The sequence below is a fragment of the Hyperolius riggenbachi genome, chromosome 9 (assembly GCF_040937935.1).
Source record: "Hyperolius riggenbachi isolate aHypRig1 chromosome 9, aHypRig1.pri, whole genome shotgun sequence".
Taxonomy (NCBI): Eukaryota; Metazoa; Chordata; class Amphibia; order Anura; family Hyperoliidae; genus Hyperolius; species Hyperolius riggenbachi.
Genome location: NC_090654.1, coordinates 281,515,836 through 281,537,463, shown reverse-complemented (window position 1 = coordinate 281,537,463; position 21,628 = coordinate 281,515,836). Strand labels below are relative to the sequence as shown.

General features: G+C 45.3%; 1 protein-coding gene across 1 annotated transcript; it reads left to right on the top strand.

Annotated features, from left to right (window-relative positions):
* Positions 1-2,085: 2,085 nt before the first annotated feature.
* On the top strand, positions 2,086-15,966 carry LOC137533630 (protein kinase C theta type-like). The gene is made up of 8 exons (XM_068254972.1): positions 2,086-2,128; positions 2,265-2,390; positions 4,380-4,505; positions 6,323-6,448; positions 10,553-10,641; positions 11,049-11,225; positions 13,839-13,933; positions 15,330-15,966. Exons 1-8 carry the CDS (start codon positions 2,086-2,088, stop codon positions 15,964-15,966), a joined length of 1,419 nt encoding a protein of 472 aa, XP_068111073.1.
* The last annotated feature ends 5,662 nt before the right edge of the window (positions 15,967-21,628 follow it).

Below are 21,628 nucleotides of genomic sequence, written 5' to 3'. Positions count from 1 at the left end.
GCTAACAGGTTAACTTTGTTGTTAAGGGGAAATAACCTGTGGTAGGGAGGTGGTTTTAATGTGTTCTACATGTACAAAGTTAGGATTCTAGGCTAATCATTTTTTTATCTATGTGTTCACAGATGATTTCGGTCATGTGGAGGAGGAAGAAGCTGGGAAACCAGCGCCGGAATATCAGTTGTCGGACTTTTCACCTCATGTGGCGGAGGAGGAAGCTCCACCTCATGTGGAGGAGGAGGAAGAAGCTGGTAAGTACTACATCTATATATATGATTACGCATGCCAAATACATACAATGCATACAAAAAACACCCCATTGACTGACATGATCTCTTCTACTCACTCATAAAGTAGAGTCAACCTGAATATAGGTGTGTAATAATGATTTGGGATACCCAAAAGTGGTCAGAGCTAAAAAGCACCAGCCAATAAAAATGTAGCTATTTTCTATACTCTTTTTTTTTTTTTCCTCCTACAGTTTTAGGAGTATTAGTTGTGAAACTTTGCACATCTTTGGCCTTTAGCAGTGTAGGTTTACTTGCACTTTTTTTTTTTGTTTTTAGTCATTCCACCCTCCATGCCCCTGGGTCGGCCCAACAAAGGCCCCAGTTTTTCCCATAGACTTTAATTGGAAAAACTGAAACTGCCACCATTCGTACAGCTCTGAAGCTAAACTTGCCAAACTTCCATCACATATTCATGGGGTCATCCTGGGGTCACATTTTGGGGATTCAAAACAGTGGGTGGAGACACAAACTGCCAATCACATTACACCAATCTATTTCAATGAGAAAATGTAAGAAACTATCGTTCTCACATTATTAAAGCCACAGTATCCAAACTTGCCACAATCAGTCACTGGGCAACTAGGGACAAAATTCAGAAAAAGTGGGTGGAACCTACAACAGCCAATGAATTTTCACTGATGGATTTTCAAGGGTAATAGTGACATTTTTGCCATTCTTACCCTCTTAATAGAAGGTCCATGGCACCTGCACACTACAAATCCCATTTGAGATTCCGATTTGCGATTCCAAATTTCCCTGGATGCTGTCAACTCAAGAATGGAGAAAAAAACGCAGCATGCAATACCGATTCAAAATCGCAAATCGAAATTGCATGTAAACCATGCCAAAATCACCAATCAGAATCACATGCAGTGTGCAAGAGGCCTCAAACTTGACACTAGGACCCATCAAATTCCACAATTGGTGCAATGTTATCGGTCCAATCATGCAATGTGATTGGTCCAATTTGACTGGTCCAATCTCATTGGTCTAGTCATGGAATGTGCTTGGATCAATCTGATTTGTCCAATCATGCAATTTGATCTGGCCAATCCGTTGTGTCCAATTATGCAATTTGATTGGTCCAATATGATTGGTCCAATTATTTAATGTGATTAGTCCTATCCAATTGGTCTAAAGGTGGCCACTAACAATGAAATTCGCTGAACAATTGTTTATGAACGATTGGAAATTATCATTTGTGACCACTAATTAGAAAAAATATCTCCTAACCAACCCGATCAGATTAATAAATTCGATTCAATTTTTGGATCAATCCTGTCAATCTGATTGGATTAGTTAGGTGGTTTTTGTCCATGAATGGTCGTAGATGATATTTTCTGATAGTTCCTACAAAGAATCATTTGTAAATGATTGTTTGGCAAATTGTATCGTTAGTGGCTACGTTTATCATGCAGTGTAATTGGTACAATTAGATTACTCCAATCATGCAATGTTATTGTTCAATCTGATTGGTCCAATTATACAATTTGATTGGTCAATCTGATTGGTCCAATTGATGAATGTGATTGGTCCTATCTGATTGGTCTAATTATGCAAAATAATCGGTCCAATCAGATTGGTCCAATTGTGCAATGTGATTGATCCAATCATGCACTGTGATTAGTCCAAATGATTTCACTGATAATAATCATCCTGGAGTGTGTGGGGATATAAGAAACGGCTAACTCACCTAGTGTGGTGCCTCCCTTCTGATGCGTTCCACGTCGCTCTCCATCTTCTGGCACTTCCGCCTTTACAGCAGGACTTACAGTCCAGAAGATGAAAGTGTCAGAAGATGAAGAACGGCGTGGAGCGCACAGAGAGAGGCGGTGGCCTAGGTGAGTTAACCCCTGCTAACAGGTTAACCTTGATGTTAAGTGGAAATAACCTGTGGTAGGGAAGTGGTTTTAATTGTTCTACATGTACAAAGTCAGGATTATAGGCTAATCATTTTTTTATACTATGTGTTCACAGATGATTTTGGTCATGTGGAGGAGGAAGAAGCTGGGAAACCAGCGCCGGAATATCAGTTATCTGACTCTTCACCTCATGTGGAGGAGAAGGAAGTTTCACCTCATGTGGAGGAGGAGGAAAAAGCTGGTAAGTACTACATCTATATATATGATTACGCATGCCAAATACATACAATGCATACAAAAAACACCCCATTGACTGACATGGAACATTTGTAGATCTCTTCTACTCACTCATAAAGTAGAGTCAACCTGAATATAGGTGTGTAATAATGATTTGGGATACCCAAAAGTGGGCGGAGCTAAAACACCAGCCAATAAAAAATGTAGCTATTTTCTATACTCTTTTTTTTTTTCTCCTACAGTTTTAGGAGTATTAGTTGTGTAACTTTGCACATCTTTGGCCTTTAGCAGTATAAGTTTACTTGCATTTTTTTTTGTTTTTAGTCATTCCATCCTCCATGCCCCTGGGTCAGCCCACCAAAGACCCCAGTTTTTCCCATAGACTTTAATTGGAAAAACTGAAACTGCCGCCATTCGTACAGCTCTGAAGCTAAACTTGCCAAACTTGCAACACATATTCATGGGGTCATCCTGAATAATTCAGTCACATTTTGGGGATTCAAAACAGTGGGTGGAGACACAAACTGCCAATCACATTACACCAATCTATTTCAATGAGAAAATGTAAGAAACTATCATTCTCACATTATTAAAGCCACAGTATCCAAACTTGCCGCAATCAGTTACTGGGCGACTAGGGACAAAATTCAGAAAAAGTGGGTGGAACCTACAACAGCCAATGAATTTTCACTGATGGATTTTCGAGGGTAATAGTGACATTTTTGCCATTCTTACCCTCTTAATAGAAGGTCCGTGGCACCTGCACACTACAAATCCCATTTGAGATTCCGATTTGTGATTCCAAATTTCCCTGGATGCTGTCAACTCAAGGAGAAGAATGGAGAAAAAAACGCAGCATGCAATACCGATTCGAAATCACAAATCGAAATTGCATGTAAACCATGCCAAAATCACCAATCAGAATCACATGCAGTATGCAAGACGCCTCTAACTTGACACTAGGACCCATCAAATTCTGCAATTGGTGCAGTGTTATCGGTCCAATCATGCAATGCGATTGGTCCAATTTGACTGGTCCAATCTGATAGGTCTAGTCATGGAATGTGCTTGGATCAATCTGATTTGTCCAATCATGCAATTTGATCTGGCCAATCCGATGTGTCCAATTATGCAATTTGATTGGTCCAATATGATTGGTCCAATTATTTAATGTGATTAGTCCTATCCAATTGGTCTAAAGGTGGCCACTAACAATGAAATTCGCTGAACAATTGTTTATGAACGATTGGAAATTATCATTTGTGACCACTAATTAGAAAAAATATCTCCTAACCAACCCAATCAGATTAATAAAACCGATTCAATTTTCGGATGAATCCTGTCAATCTGATGATATTTTCTGATAGTTCCTACACAGAATCATTTGTAAACGATTGTTCGGCAAATTGTATCGTTAGTGGCTACGTTTATCATGCAATGTAATTGGTACAATTAAATTAGTCCAATCATGCAATGTTATTGTTCAATCTGATTGGTCAAAATATACAATTTGATTGGTCAATCTGATTGGTCCAATTGATGAATGTGATTGGTCCTATCTGATTGGTCTAATTGTGCAAAATAATTGGTCCAATCAGATTGGTCCAATTGTGCAATGTGATTGATCATGCACTGTGATTAGTCCAAATGATTTCACTAATAATAATCATACTGGAGTGTGTGGGGATGTAAGAAACGGCTAACTCACCTAGTTTGGCGCTTCCCTTCTGTTGCGTTCCATGTCACTCTCCATACTCTGACACTTCCGCCTTTACAGCAGTACTTACAGTTTAGAAGATGAAAGTGTCAGAAGATGAAGAGCGGCGTGGAGCGTGCAGAGAGAGAGGCGGCAGCCTAGGTGAGTTAACCCCTGCTAACAGGTTAACCTTGATGTTAAGTGGAAATAACCTGTGGTAGGGAGGTGGTTTTAATGTGTTCTACATGTACAAAGTCAGGATTCGAGGCTAATCATTTTTTATCTATGTGTTCACAGATGATTTCGGTCATGTGGAGGAGGAAGAAGCTGGGAAACCAGCGCCGGAATATCAGTTATTGGACTCTTCACCTCATGTGGAGAAGGAGGATGTTTCACCTCATGTGGAGAAGGAGGAAGAAGCTGGTAAGTACTACATCTATATATATATATAATCAGATGTACAGTATGTAAGTATGTATGTATGTATGTATGTTTGTGTGTGTGTGTGTGTGTATGTATGTATGTTTGTGTGTATGTATGTGTGTATGTATGTGTGTATGTGCCGCAATCACTCGAAAACGCCTTGACCGATTTAAACGAAACTTGGTATACAGATCCCTTACTACCTGGGATGATATGTTCTGGGGGTCTCGCATCCCCCCTGCACACCTGGGCGGAGCTAAAAACAGCAAATCTGATTTCACCCATTCAAGTCAATGGGAAAAATGTAAAAGGCTGCCATTCTCACAGTAATCAAGCCAGAGTCCCCACACTTGGCACAGTTGGTCACTTGTGACCGAGGTTACAAATTCAGGAAAAGTGGGCGAAGCATAAAAGAGCAAATCAAATTTCAGCCACTCATTTTCAATGGGAAACTGCTGCCATTCTTAGACTATTAATCACAGGGATCTCAAGCTTTGCACTGTTGGTCACTGGGTGAATGGGATTATTATTAAGGAAAGTGGGTGGAGCCTAAAAAAGCCAATCAGAATTCACCTGTTGATTTTCAAGAGGAATATTAAAATTGCTGCCATTCTTGCACTGTTAATGGCAAAAGCCTCAAATCTGGTACAGTTGGTCATTGGGTAACTGGAGTTCAAATCCAGAAAAGGGGGCAGAGCCACAAGCAGCCAATCAGATTTGTTTCATCTCTCTTGGAAAATACAATTTTTTTATGCCAAGGACCCCAAAGCTCACAAACTTGGTCATTGAGTGACTGTGTGTCCATGTTACAAAAAGTGGGTGGAGGCAAAAACAAATTTCACTGGGAAAATATAAACTGCAGCCATTCCTACACTGTCAGGGTTCTCAAACTTTGCCCAGATGGTCACTGGGTGACTGAGATTAATATACAGGGTAAGTGGGTGGAGCCTTTAATAGCCAATCAAAATTTACCTGTTGATTTTCAAGGGGAATATTTAAATTGCTGCCATTTTACACTATTAATAGCAGATGCCTCAAACCTGCTACAGTTGGTTATTGGGTGACTGGGGTTCAAATACTGGAGAGGGACGGAGCCACAAACAGACAATCAGATTTGTTTAATTTCTATGGCAATATACAATTTATTAATGCCAAAGACTCTAACGTTCCAAAACTTGGACATTGAGTGTTTGTGTGTTAGGGTTAGAAAAAGTGGGCACAGCCAACAGCAGCCAAATACATACCCGGGCAAAGTCGGGTCATCAGATAGTCATTATATATTATTATGCATGCCAAATACATAAGTTAATATTGAGAAATCTATAGCAACAAGTGTACAGCAGTCAGAACAATAATGAGTGATGACTGGTTGCTATTATCTTGGGGATAGACCTGAGGGCCCATCCCCCTGCACTGGGGCCCTGGGAAATTGGCCATTTTCCTTCTCTGGAATCATGTACTGTGATTAGTTGAATTGATTTCACTAAAAATAATCATGATGGAGCGTGTGGGATTATAAGCAACGGCTAACTCACCTAGTCCGGTGTCTCCTTTCTGATGCATTTCACGTCGCTCTCCATCTTCTAACACTTCGGTCTTTACAGCAGGACTTACAGTTTGGAAGATGAAGGTGTCAGAAGATGAAGAGCGGCGTGGAGCGCACCGAGAGTGAGATGGTAGCCTAGGTGAGTTAATCCCTAACAGCTTAACTTTGTTGTGTGGGGGAAATAACCTGTGGTAGGGAAGTGGTTTTAATGTGTTCTACATGTACAAAGCCATGAACCTAGGCCTATAATGTTTTATCTATGTGTTCACAGATGATTTCGGTCATGTGGAGGAGGAAGAAGCTGGGAAACCAGCGCCGGAATATCAGTTATCAAACTCTTCACCTCATGTGGAGAAGGAGGAAGTTTCACCTCATGTGGAGGAGGTGAAAGAAGCTGGTAAGTACTATATCTATATATATAAAATCAGATGTATGTGTGTATGTATGTGTTACAGTTCTCTTCAGTCCCTGTTGACCCTCCCACGAAGGAAGAGGCGTTACCCAGTAGTGGAGTCTAGGTGACCACGGGTCTTCACCCACACACCCTTGAGGGGAGTGCAGGACCACAACCCCAGGAGGGGGATGTGGAACTTAGCTGCCTAGTGCCCTACCAGGTCACTACTGGGATAGCCTCAGCGAGTGGTCAGGAGAACAGGTGACACTGATTGTGGAGTAGACTAGGTCAGACGAAAGCTGGAGTTCCAAGGCAGGCGGAGTCCTACGGAAGTCGAGGTCACAAGCCAGTGGTCGGGGCAGGCGGAGATCAACGGTGGTTGGGGTCACAAGCCAGAGGTCGGGGCAGGCAGCAGACAGAGAATATCCAGTAGACAGAACCAATGTCAAGGCAGGCATAGATCAAACGGTAGTCGGGGTCTCAGGCCGAGGTCACAACGGAAGATCAGGATCAAGTAAAGCAGGAACACGGTTCACCAACGGGTAGCCAAGCTGTCAGAACGAGCAGCACTGCAGCTATGGGCAGTGCTGCTTATATACTGTAGATTGGCGCCAAAATTAGCGCTCTGTGCATGCGCAGAACGCGCGCAAACCTTTTGTGCATGCGCGCACGTGCCCTGCTTCCCGTGCGCACGCGCACAATACTTTGCACGCATGCGCACTGCATGCAACGCTGCGCGCCGCACAGGAAGTGAACAGAGTAATGCCAATGAGCCCCTGCGCGTGCGTACACGTGAGAATCTTCGGGAACGCTGCAGATGGCCGCCATGGTGAGTGTAACAGTATGTATGTGTGTATGTGTGTATGTGCCGCGATCACTCAAACGCTTTGACTGATTTGAACGAAACTTGATATACAGATCCCTCACTACCTGGGATGATATGTTCTGGGGGTCTCACGTCCCCCCTGCACACCTGGGCGGAGCTGCAAACAGCAAATCCGATTTCACCCATTCAAGTCAATGGGAAAAATGTAAAAGGCTGCCATTCTCACAGTAATCAAGGCAGAGTCCCCACACTTGGCACAGTTGATCACTTGGTGACCGAGGTTACAAATTCAGGAAAAGTGGGCGAAGCATAAAAGGGCAAATCAAGGGATGAGCAGAAACTACGCCAGCGCAAATTTACGCATCGTAGTTCGCATCTACGCATTGTAGTTTGTAGGTGGATTTTCAAAATTACGCTTGCAAATTTACGCGTAGCGAAGTATCGCTACGTGTAGCTTACGTGCACTATGCATAGTTAACGTGTGTATTGTGTAGTGAACTATGAATGCGTTATTCGCTTCTATTTTTCCGCGTGCATATTTATGCTTACAAATTTACGCATTGGAAAGAGAAATGTACGCATGTACAAAGCCATGAACCTAGGCCTATAATTTTTGTTTATCTATGTGTTCACACACAGAGTTCCCAATATAAGCATTTACAGAGGAATTAGTGCGTACAATTTTCTGCATACGGGCATAAGCATCCGCATACACTACGCTTCACACTACACGTAATTGCGTATTTTAATGCGTAGTCTACAAAATGCATACGAAGCGAATATTTGATTTCGAAGCCGTAGTTTGGCGAAGCGTAATTGCGTAAAACTACGCGTAGTTCCAGTGTAGCGAAGTTGGCTGAGTACGACCATCCCTGAGCAAATCAAATTTCAGCCACTCATTTTCAATGGGAAAATGTTAACTGCTGCCCTTCTTAGACTATTAATCACAGGCATCTCAAACTTTGCACCGCTGGTTACTGGGTGAATGGGATTAATATTCAGGAAAGTGGGTGGAGCCAAAAAAGCCAATCAGAATTCACCTGTTGATGTTGAAAAGGGGGCAGAGCCACAAGCAGCCAATCAGATTTGTTTCATCAGAATTCACCTGTTGATTTTCAAGGGGAATATTACAATTGCTGCTGTTCTTGCACTGTTAATGGCAAAAGCCTCAAACCTGGTACAGTTGGTCATTGGGTACCTGGAGTTCAAATTCAGAAAAGGGGGCAGAGCCACAAACAGCCAATCAGATTTGTTTCATCTCACTGGGAAAATACAATTTTTTTTATGCCAAGGACCCCAAAGCTCACAAACTTGGTCATTGGGTGACTGTGTGTCCAGGTTACAAAAAGTGGGAAGAGCCAAAAACAAATTTCTCTGGGAAAATATAAACTGCAGGCCTTCTTACACTGTTAATGGCAGAGTTCTCAAACTTTGCCCAGATGGTCACTGGGTGACTGAGATTAATATTCAGGGAAGTGGGCAGAGCCTATAATAGCCAATCAAAATAGACCTGGAGGTCCATCCCCCTTCTCTGGGGCCCTGGGCAATTGACCAGTTTGCCTCTCTGGAAGCACTGGTCCTGTGCTTAGTAAAGAGTGTTTTTTCCTTGAGACAAGTATTTCCCAAATGAAGGGAGCACAACTTGCTGTTTAAGAATTCAAAAATGTGGGCGGAGCCACAAACATCCAATCACATTTTACCCATTTATTTCATTAAGAAAATGTAAAAATCACTGTCACAGTATTAAAGCCAGAGTATCCAAACTTGGCACAGTCGGTTACTGGGTGACTGCGGTTGAAATTTAGAAAAAGTGGGTGGAACCTACAATAGCCTATTAATTTTCACAATGGATTTTTAAAGGGAATAGTGAAACTTGACACTTAAACCAATCATATTCCACAATTGGTGCCATGTTATTGGTCCAGTCTAATTGGTTTGTGGAATATGATTACTACAATCATGCAATGTGATTGGGCCAATCTGATTGGTCTGATCTGTTTGGTACAATCTTGCAATGTACTTTGTCCAATCTGATTGGCCCAATCGTGCAATGTGGTTGGTCCAATCATGCAATGTGATTGGTCCAATCTGATCAGTGTAATTGTGCAATGTTACTGGTTCAGTTGAGCAATGTGATTAGTCCAACTGATTTCATATAAAAAGAATATTCCCTGGCTGTGTGGGGTAGTGTAAGCATGGGCTAACTCACCTAGTTTGGCACCTCCCTTCTGGTTGCGCACCACGTCACTCTCCATCTTCTGACACTTCCGCCTTTACAGCAGGACTTCCGGTTTAGAAGATGGAAGTGCCAGAAGATGAAGAGCGGCGTGGAGCACTTTAGAAGGGAGGCGGCAGCCTAGTAAGTTAACCCCTGCTAACACAGCCCATGCCCCAGTGCATTCCGGGAGGATATTGCCCATCCTTAGTAATGAGCAATGAGTTTTGTTATACTAGGGATGGTGAATTTCTGCTATATATTTATTTTCCTATAGCAGAGACCATCGAGCAATATGTGAATGCTCTGATGATGTGATAGATTTGTAGGACTTTCGATTGGCAAGTCACGGTCACATTGAACACATCTCACTTCTGCTTCTTTTGCATAATGAAAAGTGATGCAGGATCAATAGGATCCTGACCAGCTAATCAGGTTCCTGTACTGTGATCACATGATCAGCCCATCACATTTCTCCATGATCTCTACTTTAGGGGAAATTCTAGGGTAAAACGTTCATCTCTTTACCCTCATGCAGGAGAATGCTGGCTGCCATATAGAGGAGTAGAGACAGGGCCGGGCCGAGGCAGAGGCGAGAGAGGCTCCAGCCTCAGGGCGCGGTGTAGGAGGGGCACACAACTTACTTAGCTATCATTCCCCTACTGTGTTTAAAGCAGAGAGAAACAAGTAAAGGGGATACGTAGCAGTGACTGCAAGCCAGATAACGAGAGATTAAGGTGTTGGGGGCCCTGGGGCACTGCTTAGTCTAATAGCAATCAGTGTGTGACAGCTGGGGTGGGAGGAATGGAGGGGCGCACTTTGATGTCTCAGCCTTGGGTGCTGGAGGACCTTGTCTCGGCACTGAGTAGAGATAAGTGTCAGAAGGTCTCGGCAGGAAAGATGTGGATGAGCACAACCAGATCTCTCACTACCTATTAATCTCAGCGAGACATCTGCCAGTGTAGGGCTACCTTACAATCATGTATAAGCTTTGATCATGTATATGCCTTGAAATATAGGAAATCTCAGCAGATGACATTAACGTGATTTCTCTTTCTCTTCCAAGGCCCGAGTGGAATCCAGACCACCAGGAAACCACTGTCTCTAGACAGCTTCGACTTCCATCAACTTCTTGGAAAGGGATCATTTGGCAAGGTAAGTGTTTGGGCAGACTGCCCAATGGGTGGGGTCAGACTAGATATGGCCTTAGTCAGGTTTAGGGGAGATTCTGACTTAGAGGCATTCAATCATAATCCCACAGATGGTAGCTTCACCCCATTGGCTCCTCAGCCAATGGGGCGAGGCTCCTCAGCTTGGCTGAGGAGCCAGTGGGGCAAAGCTACCATCTGTGGGATTATGACTGAACGCCTCTAAGTCAGAATCTCCTCTAAACGTGGCGATACCACAGTGCCGAGGAGCCCAGGTCGGCCTGGGATAGCCGGGGCCCCCTCCTCCTTTATTGGTCTCAGTGGAACTAGATATAGACAGGCAGCAACCCCTGGCCTGCAGCATTTTTGTATTTTGACGCTCTATCTTACCTTATCTATCTCTCTCTCCTTTAGGTTTACCTTGCTACCCATCGAGCCGATAACCAAGAGCTGGCCATCAAAATGGTCAAGAAAAGACCATTCATGAAGAAACGTTGCCCTAGTAAGGCCATCTTCAGGGAGCGTCAGACCTTGAAGACTCTTAGGAAGGGTCCCTTTATCACCCAGCTCTTTGGTACATTCCAGTCAGAGGTAAGTCTTCCATTCCATTCCACTATTAGCTCTCTCATTATATGCTGTACCCATGTAACCCCTCTATTCCCCAAGAGCTCATAGAGATAAATGTAGAAAGACAGTACTCAGTGAAACAGATGATTATCCAGCATAAATGCCCAGCTGGCGCTTACTTAACTTGTCATGACTCATGAGGTGTGTCATCCCTGAACATGGTCTCCTTGTGTAGTATGAGACCCCTTTACCGTGGTGCTGCAATGGTATAACCAAGATTTACACCTTTTCCACCACTAGACCAGCTTTCCTACAGCTCCCCTCTATGATCAGCAGCCCCTCTCTTTCTTGTACGGCCATCTTAGGTAGCATCTTCCCTCTTTCACTTGTTGCTGCCCACATGCAGCCTATCTATTCTATTTGCCGCCTCCTCTACCATATGCAGAAAACTCTCTTCCATGTCCAGTCACCCCCTTGGGCAGAAGCCACCCAAGGCCTTGGGCGCCCAATTTTGGCTACTAGAATATCAATAAACTTTACAGATATTCGAAGTTTTAAAAGCGTAAATTACTGTAGTAAAGTATCAGTAAATAATACTGACATTTTAATACAGCATAACTCTATTCTCACAGAGAACCCTCCCATACTGAAGCCTAACCTTACCCACCCACCATGCCTAACCCTTAAAAACACCCCCCGCATACACACCTAACCTAAATTACCCCCCATTTCTAACCCTTAAAAACACCACCCACATACACACCTACTCTTACCCACCCCCCATGCCTAACCTTAACTGCCCCCCCCACATACACACCTAACCTTACCCTAACCCTCAAAAGCACCCCCCTCACACACACATACACAGCTAACCTTACTCACCCCCATGCCTAACCCTTAATAACACCCCCCCAAATACACACCTAACCCTAACCACCCTCCATGCCTAACCCTAACCCCCCCCCCCAACACACCACACATACACAGCTAACCTTTTCCAGCCCCCATGCCTAACCTTTAAAAAAACCCTCCCCCCACACACCCTCAGCATTCCACTGATAAGATCTCCCTTCAGTTGGGGGCACCTCTAGCTACTTAATACTACTGAGGTTTTTCTAGCTACCTAATACTAAGGGGCACCTGTAACTGTACCTGTGATGTGCAAGGGAAGTAAGGGAGAGGTGACAGCTGGGTCAGCCAGCACACGGTTGGGCGGGTGTCTGTAGGTTCATGAAGGATGGAGTCTAAGGTGCCAGTACATTTGTGCCTTTAGGCTCCTGTGAGGTAAATCCGGGCTTGATTATACTGTTACAGTGCTATAGCTCACCACTAGAGGGAGAAGTCACCAAGAGCTGCTGAGAACAATAGCTGACCAGTGTTCCGCAGAAAAGTTCCAGTGCAGAGGTTGCAGAGCTATATGCGGTGTCATTGCCCTGGCATCCGTGGGAGTCTTATATCCCACAGTCAGGGCTGGCCTTAGGTTTCACAGTGCCCTGAGCGAAAGCTGATTTTTGTGCCCCGCCTTCATCCTCTTCCCGCGTGCGCGCACACACACGTACGCATGCACACACAGGCCCATATGCAATTCACCTTTTCTCCTGAGATATCTCCAAGGACAGTGGTTCCCAACCTTTTTGAAGTCGTGACACATCACGCCACATGCTCAGATCTCCATGACACGTCACATATGTATAATAGAAAAAATACTATTAATAACCACGACTGGATGGAGAGAGGGCATTATCCTGAATTAATTTATTAATGAAGGCTAGAACCTTTCAGGAATATTAATAAAAACAATCAGAGGGACAGTTAGCCCCCCTCCCCCAATTTAGAATGATAGCACAGCAACAACAATTTACATCACATGTTATAGCCGCAGTGCGCCCCCCACCCAAACAAAAAAAAAACGCCCTCAGACTCAGTATAGGTAGGTAGCCAGGTATAGGTGCCCCCAGTATAGGATCTCATGTGTAGGTGCCCCCAGTATAGGAACTCATGTGTAGGTTCCCTCAATATAAGTTGCCAAGTATAGGTGCCCTCAGTATAGAAAGTCAGGTGCAGGGGCGTAGCAATAGGGGGTGCAGCGGTAGCGACCGCATCGGGGCCCTTGGGCCAGAGGGGCCCCGAAGGGCCCTCCCTCAACTACAGTATTAGCTCTCTATTGGTCCTGTGCTCATAATAATCACTTCTATAGATACTTTGAATAGTAGTAATCATTAACAAACTGTTTCCCATCCCCTTCTTGCACCTCTGACACTGTAGTTGCCATTGGCAGGTTTTGGTGCACCGTATCAATTGCTATGTATAGAGTGCTTGGGGGGCCCCATTGTAAAACTTGCATCGGGGCCCACAGCTCCTTAGCTACGCCACTGGTCAGGTGTAGATGCCCTCAGTATAGGTAACCAGCGATAGGCGCCCCCTTGGAAGCCGGCGCCCTGAGCGATCGCTCTGGTCGCTCAGATGAAAGGCCGGCTATGCCCACAGTAGTTATGCCTCATGACAGATTCCCGTAAGGGAAATCACCACTGCTCCATTCCTTCTTGTGCTGATGCTGCCTTGTTATATCCTCTCAGAAAGAGAAAAAAGCTGTATCATATGCCTAACCTGTCTTCTTTTCTACCATTTTTTCTACAGGATTACCTCTACTTTGTCATGGAGTACCTGAGAGGAGGGACCCTGAGGAGTATACTAAATGTTGTCCAGAAGCCCTTACGCCTTGCAACCTTGAGGTAAGATTACTGTGCTGTTTTAGAAAGCTAACAACTGCCCCTCTGGGAGATTAATAAAAGCCCCTGTAACCCCTTTAACTGGGGGGGTCAGGGGCGTAACAATAGACCCTGCAAGGGATGCATCCGCAAGGGGGCCCAGAAGCAGTAGGGGGCCCCTTGTGGGAGAAGAAGTTTCTTTTCCCTCTCCGAGGAGGCTGACAACTAAGGGCACAGAGAGAAAAAGCTTTCTGCTCTCTGTACAATTGTTCTAATGACTACAACTGCTCAGCCACTGATAGCGAATCATACAAAGTTTTGCAGACAAAGATTTGTGGACAGTCCCTACTCACTGTTCAGCATGGTCTTGTGTACAGTGCCCAGCCTCTCTACCCCTTCCCAAGTGCTCTGTACTGTAGTGATGCTGGAGGAGCCTGTAGAGTCCCGCCCCCAGCCTCTCTACCCCTTCCCAAGTGCTCTGTACTGTAGTGATGCTGGAGGAGCCTGTAGAGCCCCGCCCCCAGCCTCTCTACCCCTTCCCAAGTGCTCTGTACTGTAGTTATGCTGCAGGAGCCTGTAGAGCCCCGCCCCCAGCCTCTCTACCCCTTCCCAAGTGCTCTGTACTGTAGTGATGCTGGAGAAGTCTGCAGAGCCAGGTCTGCTCCATCAGAGATGGACAGAGTGAGTGTAATAAGCTGAAGCTGGGGGCACACTCGTCTGTCATTTTTCTGTATGTGTTTTTTTGTACGCCATGTGTGTTTGTATGTGTGAAAACATGCACGTTTTATCACAAAAGCTAATGTAATTGATAGAGAAAATGTGTGCAGTGCTTCACTGCTGTCTGGTTTTATCATCAGCAGGGGGAAAGCATATTCAAGTGTGCACTAGCCAATTGAATAACATTGGTTCTCAGTTTACCTGTGGAGAAAGTGAGGGGCGGGGGAGTAGGGGGGCATCCAAAGTTTGCAGGGGGGCCCGGTGATTTCTAGTTATGTCCCTGTGGGGGGTCCAGTCAATCTTTTCCTATCCCCAATATGCAGAGCAGCACCGGGAGCAGAGTATGTTATCTGTTACTGAGCCACTCAGCTTCCCTCCTCACAGTAGCTGTGCATTATGCTGCATACCTGTCACATGACATGTAAGAGGAGGAGCCAGTAGCCATGCAGAGGTATGCAGCACAGAGCCCAGCCACTGTGGAGTGGATATCAAAGCAACATGGCGTTGCAAGCAGGTAGCATATACTTCTTCCTGCACTGCTCTGCATACTGGTGGTGGTGGGGGGAGGGGTGGTCTGCTAGTCTCCCTGTTACAACTATTTCATATTGTAAATTGCCCTCATTAGAGTCATGGATAAATCTTTCTGTTTTATTTGTGCTTAGAACATGTGATGCTAATAATTATTTTATTTCTCTTCCATTAGAATGCTTGCTGCACAAATGCTCGTCGGCCTGGAGTACATCCACTCCAAGGGCATCATCCACCGAGACATCAAACCGGATAATATACTCATAGATGGACTCGGAAATACAAGGATTGCAGACTTTGGCGTGGCAGCACAGAATGTCTTTGAGAAAGACATGGTTAGAAGAAAGGTGGGGACCTTGTACTACATGACTCCGGAGATGGTGAAAGGGTTGTACTACAACCACTCCGTAGACTACTTTGCCATGGGAATCACGCTTTATGAAATGACGTGCTCTAAACGCCCATTAATAGAGACTACGTATAAGGGTGACATGGCATCTGTTTGGTTCCCATCTTGGATGAATCTCATGCTGAAAGAGTTCCTCCAGAAGCTTCTGTGCAAATGCCAGATAAGGCGTACAAAGCTGGTGAAAAACCTGAGGGAAAATCCGTTCTTCAACCAAATAGATTGGAAGGATGTGGAGTCCGGAAAGGCATTGCCGCCATTCCGTAAGATGCTACCACAGGAAGAACCAAAAGTGACAACGCCTGCAGTTAATATAATATTATCTGAGGCAAAGAGGATTCCCCGGATACCAGCTGAGCAACAAAAGCTCTTTAGGTCATTCTCATTTGCCACTGAGGGGTGGTGAGACATCTACTCACCTGGACAACAACAACGCCATCTAATATATGTATTATTTATAATAAATACATAAAAAATGTCAGTTTGTCTTTAAGTATTCATTATTATTATTATTATTATTGATTTATAAAGCGCCAACATATTCCGTGGCGCCGTACAAAGTAAGAAACAAACATGGGGTACATAATACAGACAATGGTTTACACTAATATACAGAGTACAAACTACAGAATTGGTAATGACAGTGATAAAAGTAACATGATGAATAAAATGTATAATGATTTCCAGAACACAAAAGGGGGAGATTCTGAGATTGCACATTAATATATGTAAAATAAATACAATAAAATTAAGCAACAACAAAAGGAAGGGTAGCACCGCAGGGGCAAACTCAAGATTTTCAAGGGGGGGATCCCTGAAAGGTCTTCCTTAGCCACACGCAATGCAGTATAATAATATGGTAGGACATCATGCTGGGTACACACAATGCAATTTCCCGTCCGACTGAGAGGATCTGACAATTATTTTCTAAATGTCTGATCTCCTCCCGATTGACAACGGGATCGATCAGGAGCAGTTTGGATACAGATAATAATGAGGACAGCCGACATTGCTAATGAAGGTGAAAGTGAAGCATTCACACAGCAGGGCACACAGCTGTGCTCATACCTGACTCTGTTAAGTTCCCCAGAGCTGCTCCATGCTCTGTACACCCACTGTTGCTCCGTGCTCTGCACACCCGCTGCTGCTCCATGCTCTGTACACCCGCTGCTGCTCCATGCTCTGTACACCCACTGCTGCTCCATGCTCTGTACACCCACTGCTGCTCCATGCTCTGTACACACACTGCTCCTCCATGCTCTGTACACACACTGCTGCTCCATGCCCTGTACACACACTGCTCCTCCATGCTCTGTACACACACTGCTCCTCCATGCTCTGTACACCCACTGCTGCTCCATGCTCTGTGCACACACTGCTGCTCCATGCTCTGTACACACACTGCTCCTCCATGCTCTGTACACACACTGCTGCTCCATGCTCTGTACACCCACTGCTGCTCCATGCTCTGTACACCCACTGCTGCTCCATGCTCTGTACACCCACTGCTGCTCCATGCTCTGTACACACACTGCTGCTCCATGCTCTGTACACACACTGCTGCTCCATGCTCTGTACACCCATTGCTGCTCCATGCTCTGTACACCCACTGCTGCTCCATGCTCTGTACACCCACTGCTCCTCCATGCTCTGTACACACATTGCTCCTCCATGCTCTGTACACCCACTGCTGCTCCATGCTCTGTACAAACACTGCTCCTCCATGCTCTGTACACCCACTGCTGCTCCATGCTCTGTACACACACTGCTGCTCCATGCTCTGTACACACACTGCTGCCCCATGCTCTGTACACCCACTGCTGCTCCATGCTCTGTACAAACACTGCTCCTCCATGCTCTGTACACCCACTGCTGCTCCATGCTCTGTACACACACTGCTGCCCCATGCTCTGTACACCCACTGCTGCTCCACGCTCTGTACACACACTGCTCCTCCATGCTCTGTACACCCGCTGCTGCTCCATGCTCTGTACACCCGCTGCTGCTCCATGCTCTGTACACCCACTGCTGCTCCATGCTCTGTACACACACTGCTGCTACATCCAAAGTCAAATGTAGTAGTGAAAGAAAAGGGGCAGTGTGCGAGCTGCAGGATGCCTGCAGATATTCTGGTGCCTCAATTTCTGCCTGTCCACAGATACTGCACTTGCCCAGGTCTGAGGGGGGATTCTGGACAGCTGTAATCCCCCCTACGTTTGCCTATGCACCCCCAATGAGGAGTAGTAGACACACTTGTGGTCCTAAACCTCTCTATACAAAGAGGAACTGAGTACCAATGTTCATAGAAGGGACTTAGCACCATGTGGAAATCGATAAGCAAATTTTATTTCAAAAGTACATAGTTGTGTAGTTGTAGACGGACAATAAGGCTCAGAGGCCTAGCAGGCTTGAGCAAGAGTTGTCTTCATGCTAAAGCCTTTGTCTGTTTACTAGTGTTGGTGTTTGGATTCTGGCCATACTTACTGTATATTCAACCTGAATTTGGTCGGACCTAGCCAACCTGAAAACACCTGATTGGACTGTAGAATTTACCATTGACTTTTGCGGTTAATGGCTTGTAGAGATGGCTCGAGGGCGAATGGGCAGGGAGATGGGCAGGCAAACTTTCAAAACTTCAAACACTAATTCGGGCCACAAAAGTGATGGAAAAGATGTTTCAAGGGGTCTAACAACTGGAGGGGGGCATGGCGGAGTGGGATACATGTTAAATGTCGTGGGAAAAATTACGGATTTGATGCAGATCAGGGTTTTAAGCGGGGTTTTAAGGGCAGAAATCACATTGCATGCTAAATTGGAGGTATAAAGTGCTTTAAAACATCTTGCATGTGTATACATCAATCAGGTAGTTTAATTAGTGTACTGCTTCACACTGCCAGACCAAACTCACTGTGTAACACACCGCAAACAGCTGTTTGTGTAGTGATGGCCGTGCTGGACTGGTGCGCACCATGGCGAGAGTGCAGTCGATGGTGTTTTTCAAGCCCATTTGTACCTTGTTCTCTGGTTGAACTCGATGGACGTATGTCTTTTTTCAACCAAAATAACTATGTAACTATGTAACTATGGTCGGGCTGAGGTAGCTCAGTGACAAAACAATAGCGACTGTACAGCTGATCGAATTTGGTCTGACCACAATGAAGCAATGACCTTATTAACTTGGGTCAGGTGTGCCCCCCAACACACTCATATAGCTGGCAATTGCTTCATTGTGATACGCAAGCCCCTTCACCGCAGCAAGGTAATGATCATGAAGGGGAATGGGCACATGTACATGCCTTTTGATTTGTTGTTGCAGCCACACTGCAGCCAGAAAAATTAGGCAGGCATGTACACGCACCAGAAAAAATTGTTATTGGCTTTGTTAGCGGCCGCTGCTAGCAGCGGCCTTAAACTCAGGAATCCACCTGGAATTCTGGACCCTGTTAGTGGTGGCGGAGAAAGCAGTCAAGCAGAGATGCTGTGTGGGGACTGGGGACCTGCTTAGTCTTGGGGCAGGCAGTCACACGGCATGCAGGCAGAGATGCTGTGTGTGGGTACTGACTTAGTCTTCGGGCAGGCCTGAGCGTGCTTTGCAGACCAGGCATCCGTGGTCAGATGGACCCTTGGCCAAACGCTGTGTGCCAGAGATGACACCACTTGCCTTTCAACATCACGGTACAGTTTGGGTATTGCCTTTTTTGAGAAATAATTGTGGCCTGGTATCTTCCACTGCGGTGTGTGGCTTTGCTTTTGTGTGCTGCTTTTCCTCAGGTGGTTATTCCGTTGCAGTTTGTGCTTTGTCATCACGTACCTTCGTAAGGAAGTTGTCCCTACGTAGGACTTGGTGTTTCCATGGCTCAATTTTCGGTGGCAGAGAGTACAGATGGCATTGCTCTCATCTGAGGCAGAAACACAAAAAAAATTCCACACCTTTGAGCCCTAGGATGATGGCACTTTGGTGGCTAGCGACTGAGTGTTAAGTGGGGTGCCAGAATCAGAGCAGGAGGAGGAAGATATGTCACAGTTCCGTGTGGAAGCTGAGGTGTTCTGTGTTAAATAGTCAACTACATCCTGACAATCTTGGGGGTTGATGGCACGTGCCTTCTGAACACTGTACTTTGGTCCAGGGCCGCACGAAATCACGACAGCACGACTTCAAACAGACCTGCCGGGTGGCCTGCCTCTGGCTCTGCCTGTTTTGCCCATATTGGGGGAATGAAGTGAAAGGTATGCACTGACTTGACTAATACAATATGCAGCCACACAGGTGCAGTGAAAGGTATACACTGACTGCTGGTATAACAATGTGCAGTCACATAGGTGCCGTGAAAGTTAGAGATGGCCTGAACGGTTTGCATGCAAACTTATTCGCGCAAACATCGGTGGTTCACGTTCGCGGTCGAATGTGAACTTTATGCGAGCTCGACCCGCCCCCTATACTACATCATTTGACTAAACTTTGACCCTCTACATCACAGTCAGCAGACACATGGAAGCCAATAAGACTACACTCCCTCCTGGAGCCCCCCCCCCCTTTATAAAAGGCAGCAGTGTCGGCCATGTTCTCACTCTGTGTGCTGCGTTGTTAGTGAGAAAAGGGAGAGGGGTTGCTGCAGAGATTAGGGAAAGCTTAGTTTGGCTGTTGTTTGGCTTGTTAGCTTGCTCCTTGCTGATACTTATTCCTAAAAAGCACCCCCAAACAGCTCTTTTGAGAGCTAATGTTCTTGTGATTTTTTTTTGTGTGTGGCCCACTGACACTTGCATATACAGCCCTGTCTGTCACAGCTGGCCCTTGCTAATTGCTATACTGTGCCAGGCGCAGCATGTTCAGTGCCTACCTTTTCACTGCATCTGTGTGTGACAGCTGCACATTTGTAATACCAGTCCGTGCATACCTGTTCATGTTCACTGCACCTGCGTGACAGCACACAGTTTTATATCCAGTCACTGCATACCTGTTCAGTGTACCTGTGTGTGTGATAGCTTTACATTTGTAATACCAGTCCGTGCATACCTATTCACTGCACCTGTGTGTGTGACAGCTGCACATTGTATTGATAGCAGTCCGTGCATACCTTTCACTGCACCTGTGTGACAGCACGCAGTTTTATATACCAGTCACTGCATACCTGTTCACTGCACCTGTGTGTGTGACAGCTGCACATTGTATTGATACCAATCACTGCATACCTTTCACTGCACCTGTGTTTGTGACAGCTGCACATTGTATTGATACCATTCACTGCATACCTGTTCGCTGCACCTGCGTGACAGCACACGGTTTTATATACCAGTCACTGCATACCTGTTCAGTGTACCTGTGTGTTTGACAGCTGCACATTTGTAATACCAGTCCGTGCATACCTGTTCACTGCACCTGTGTGTGTGACAGCTGCACACTGAATTGATACCAGTCACTGCATACCTTTCACTGCACCTGTGTAACAGCACACAGTTTTATATACAAGTCACTGCATACCTGTTCACTGCACCTGTGTGTGTGACAGCTGCACATTGTATTGATACCAGTCACTGCATACCTTTCACTGCACCTGTGTGACAGCATGAAGTTTTATATACTAGTCTGTGCATACCTTTAAACTGCACCTGTGTGTGTGACAGCTGCACATTGTATTGATAGCAGTCCGTGCATACCTGTTCACTGCACCTGTGTGACAGCATGCAGTTTTATATACCAGTCACTGCATAACTGTTCACTGTACCTGTGTGCGTGACAGCTGCACATGGTATTGATACTAGTCACTGCATACCTTTCACTGCACCTGTGTGACAGCATGAAGTTTTATATATCAGTCACTGCATACCTGTTGACTGCACCTGTGTGTGTGACAGCTGCACATTGTATTGATACCAGTCACTGCATACCTTTCACTGCTCATGTGTGACTGCACACTCTTTTATATACCAGTCCGTGCATACCTTTGAACTGCACCTGTATGTGTGACAGCTGCACATTTATTGATACCAGTCTGTGCATACCTGTTCACTGCACCTGTGTGACAGCACACAGTTTTATACCAGTCACTGCATAACTGTTCACTGTACCT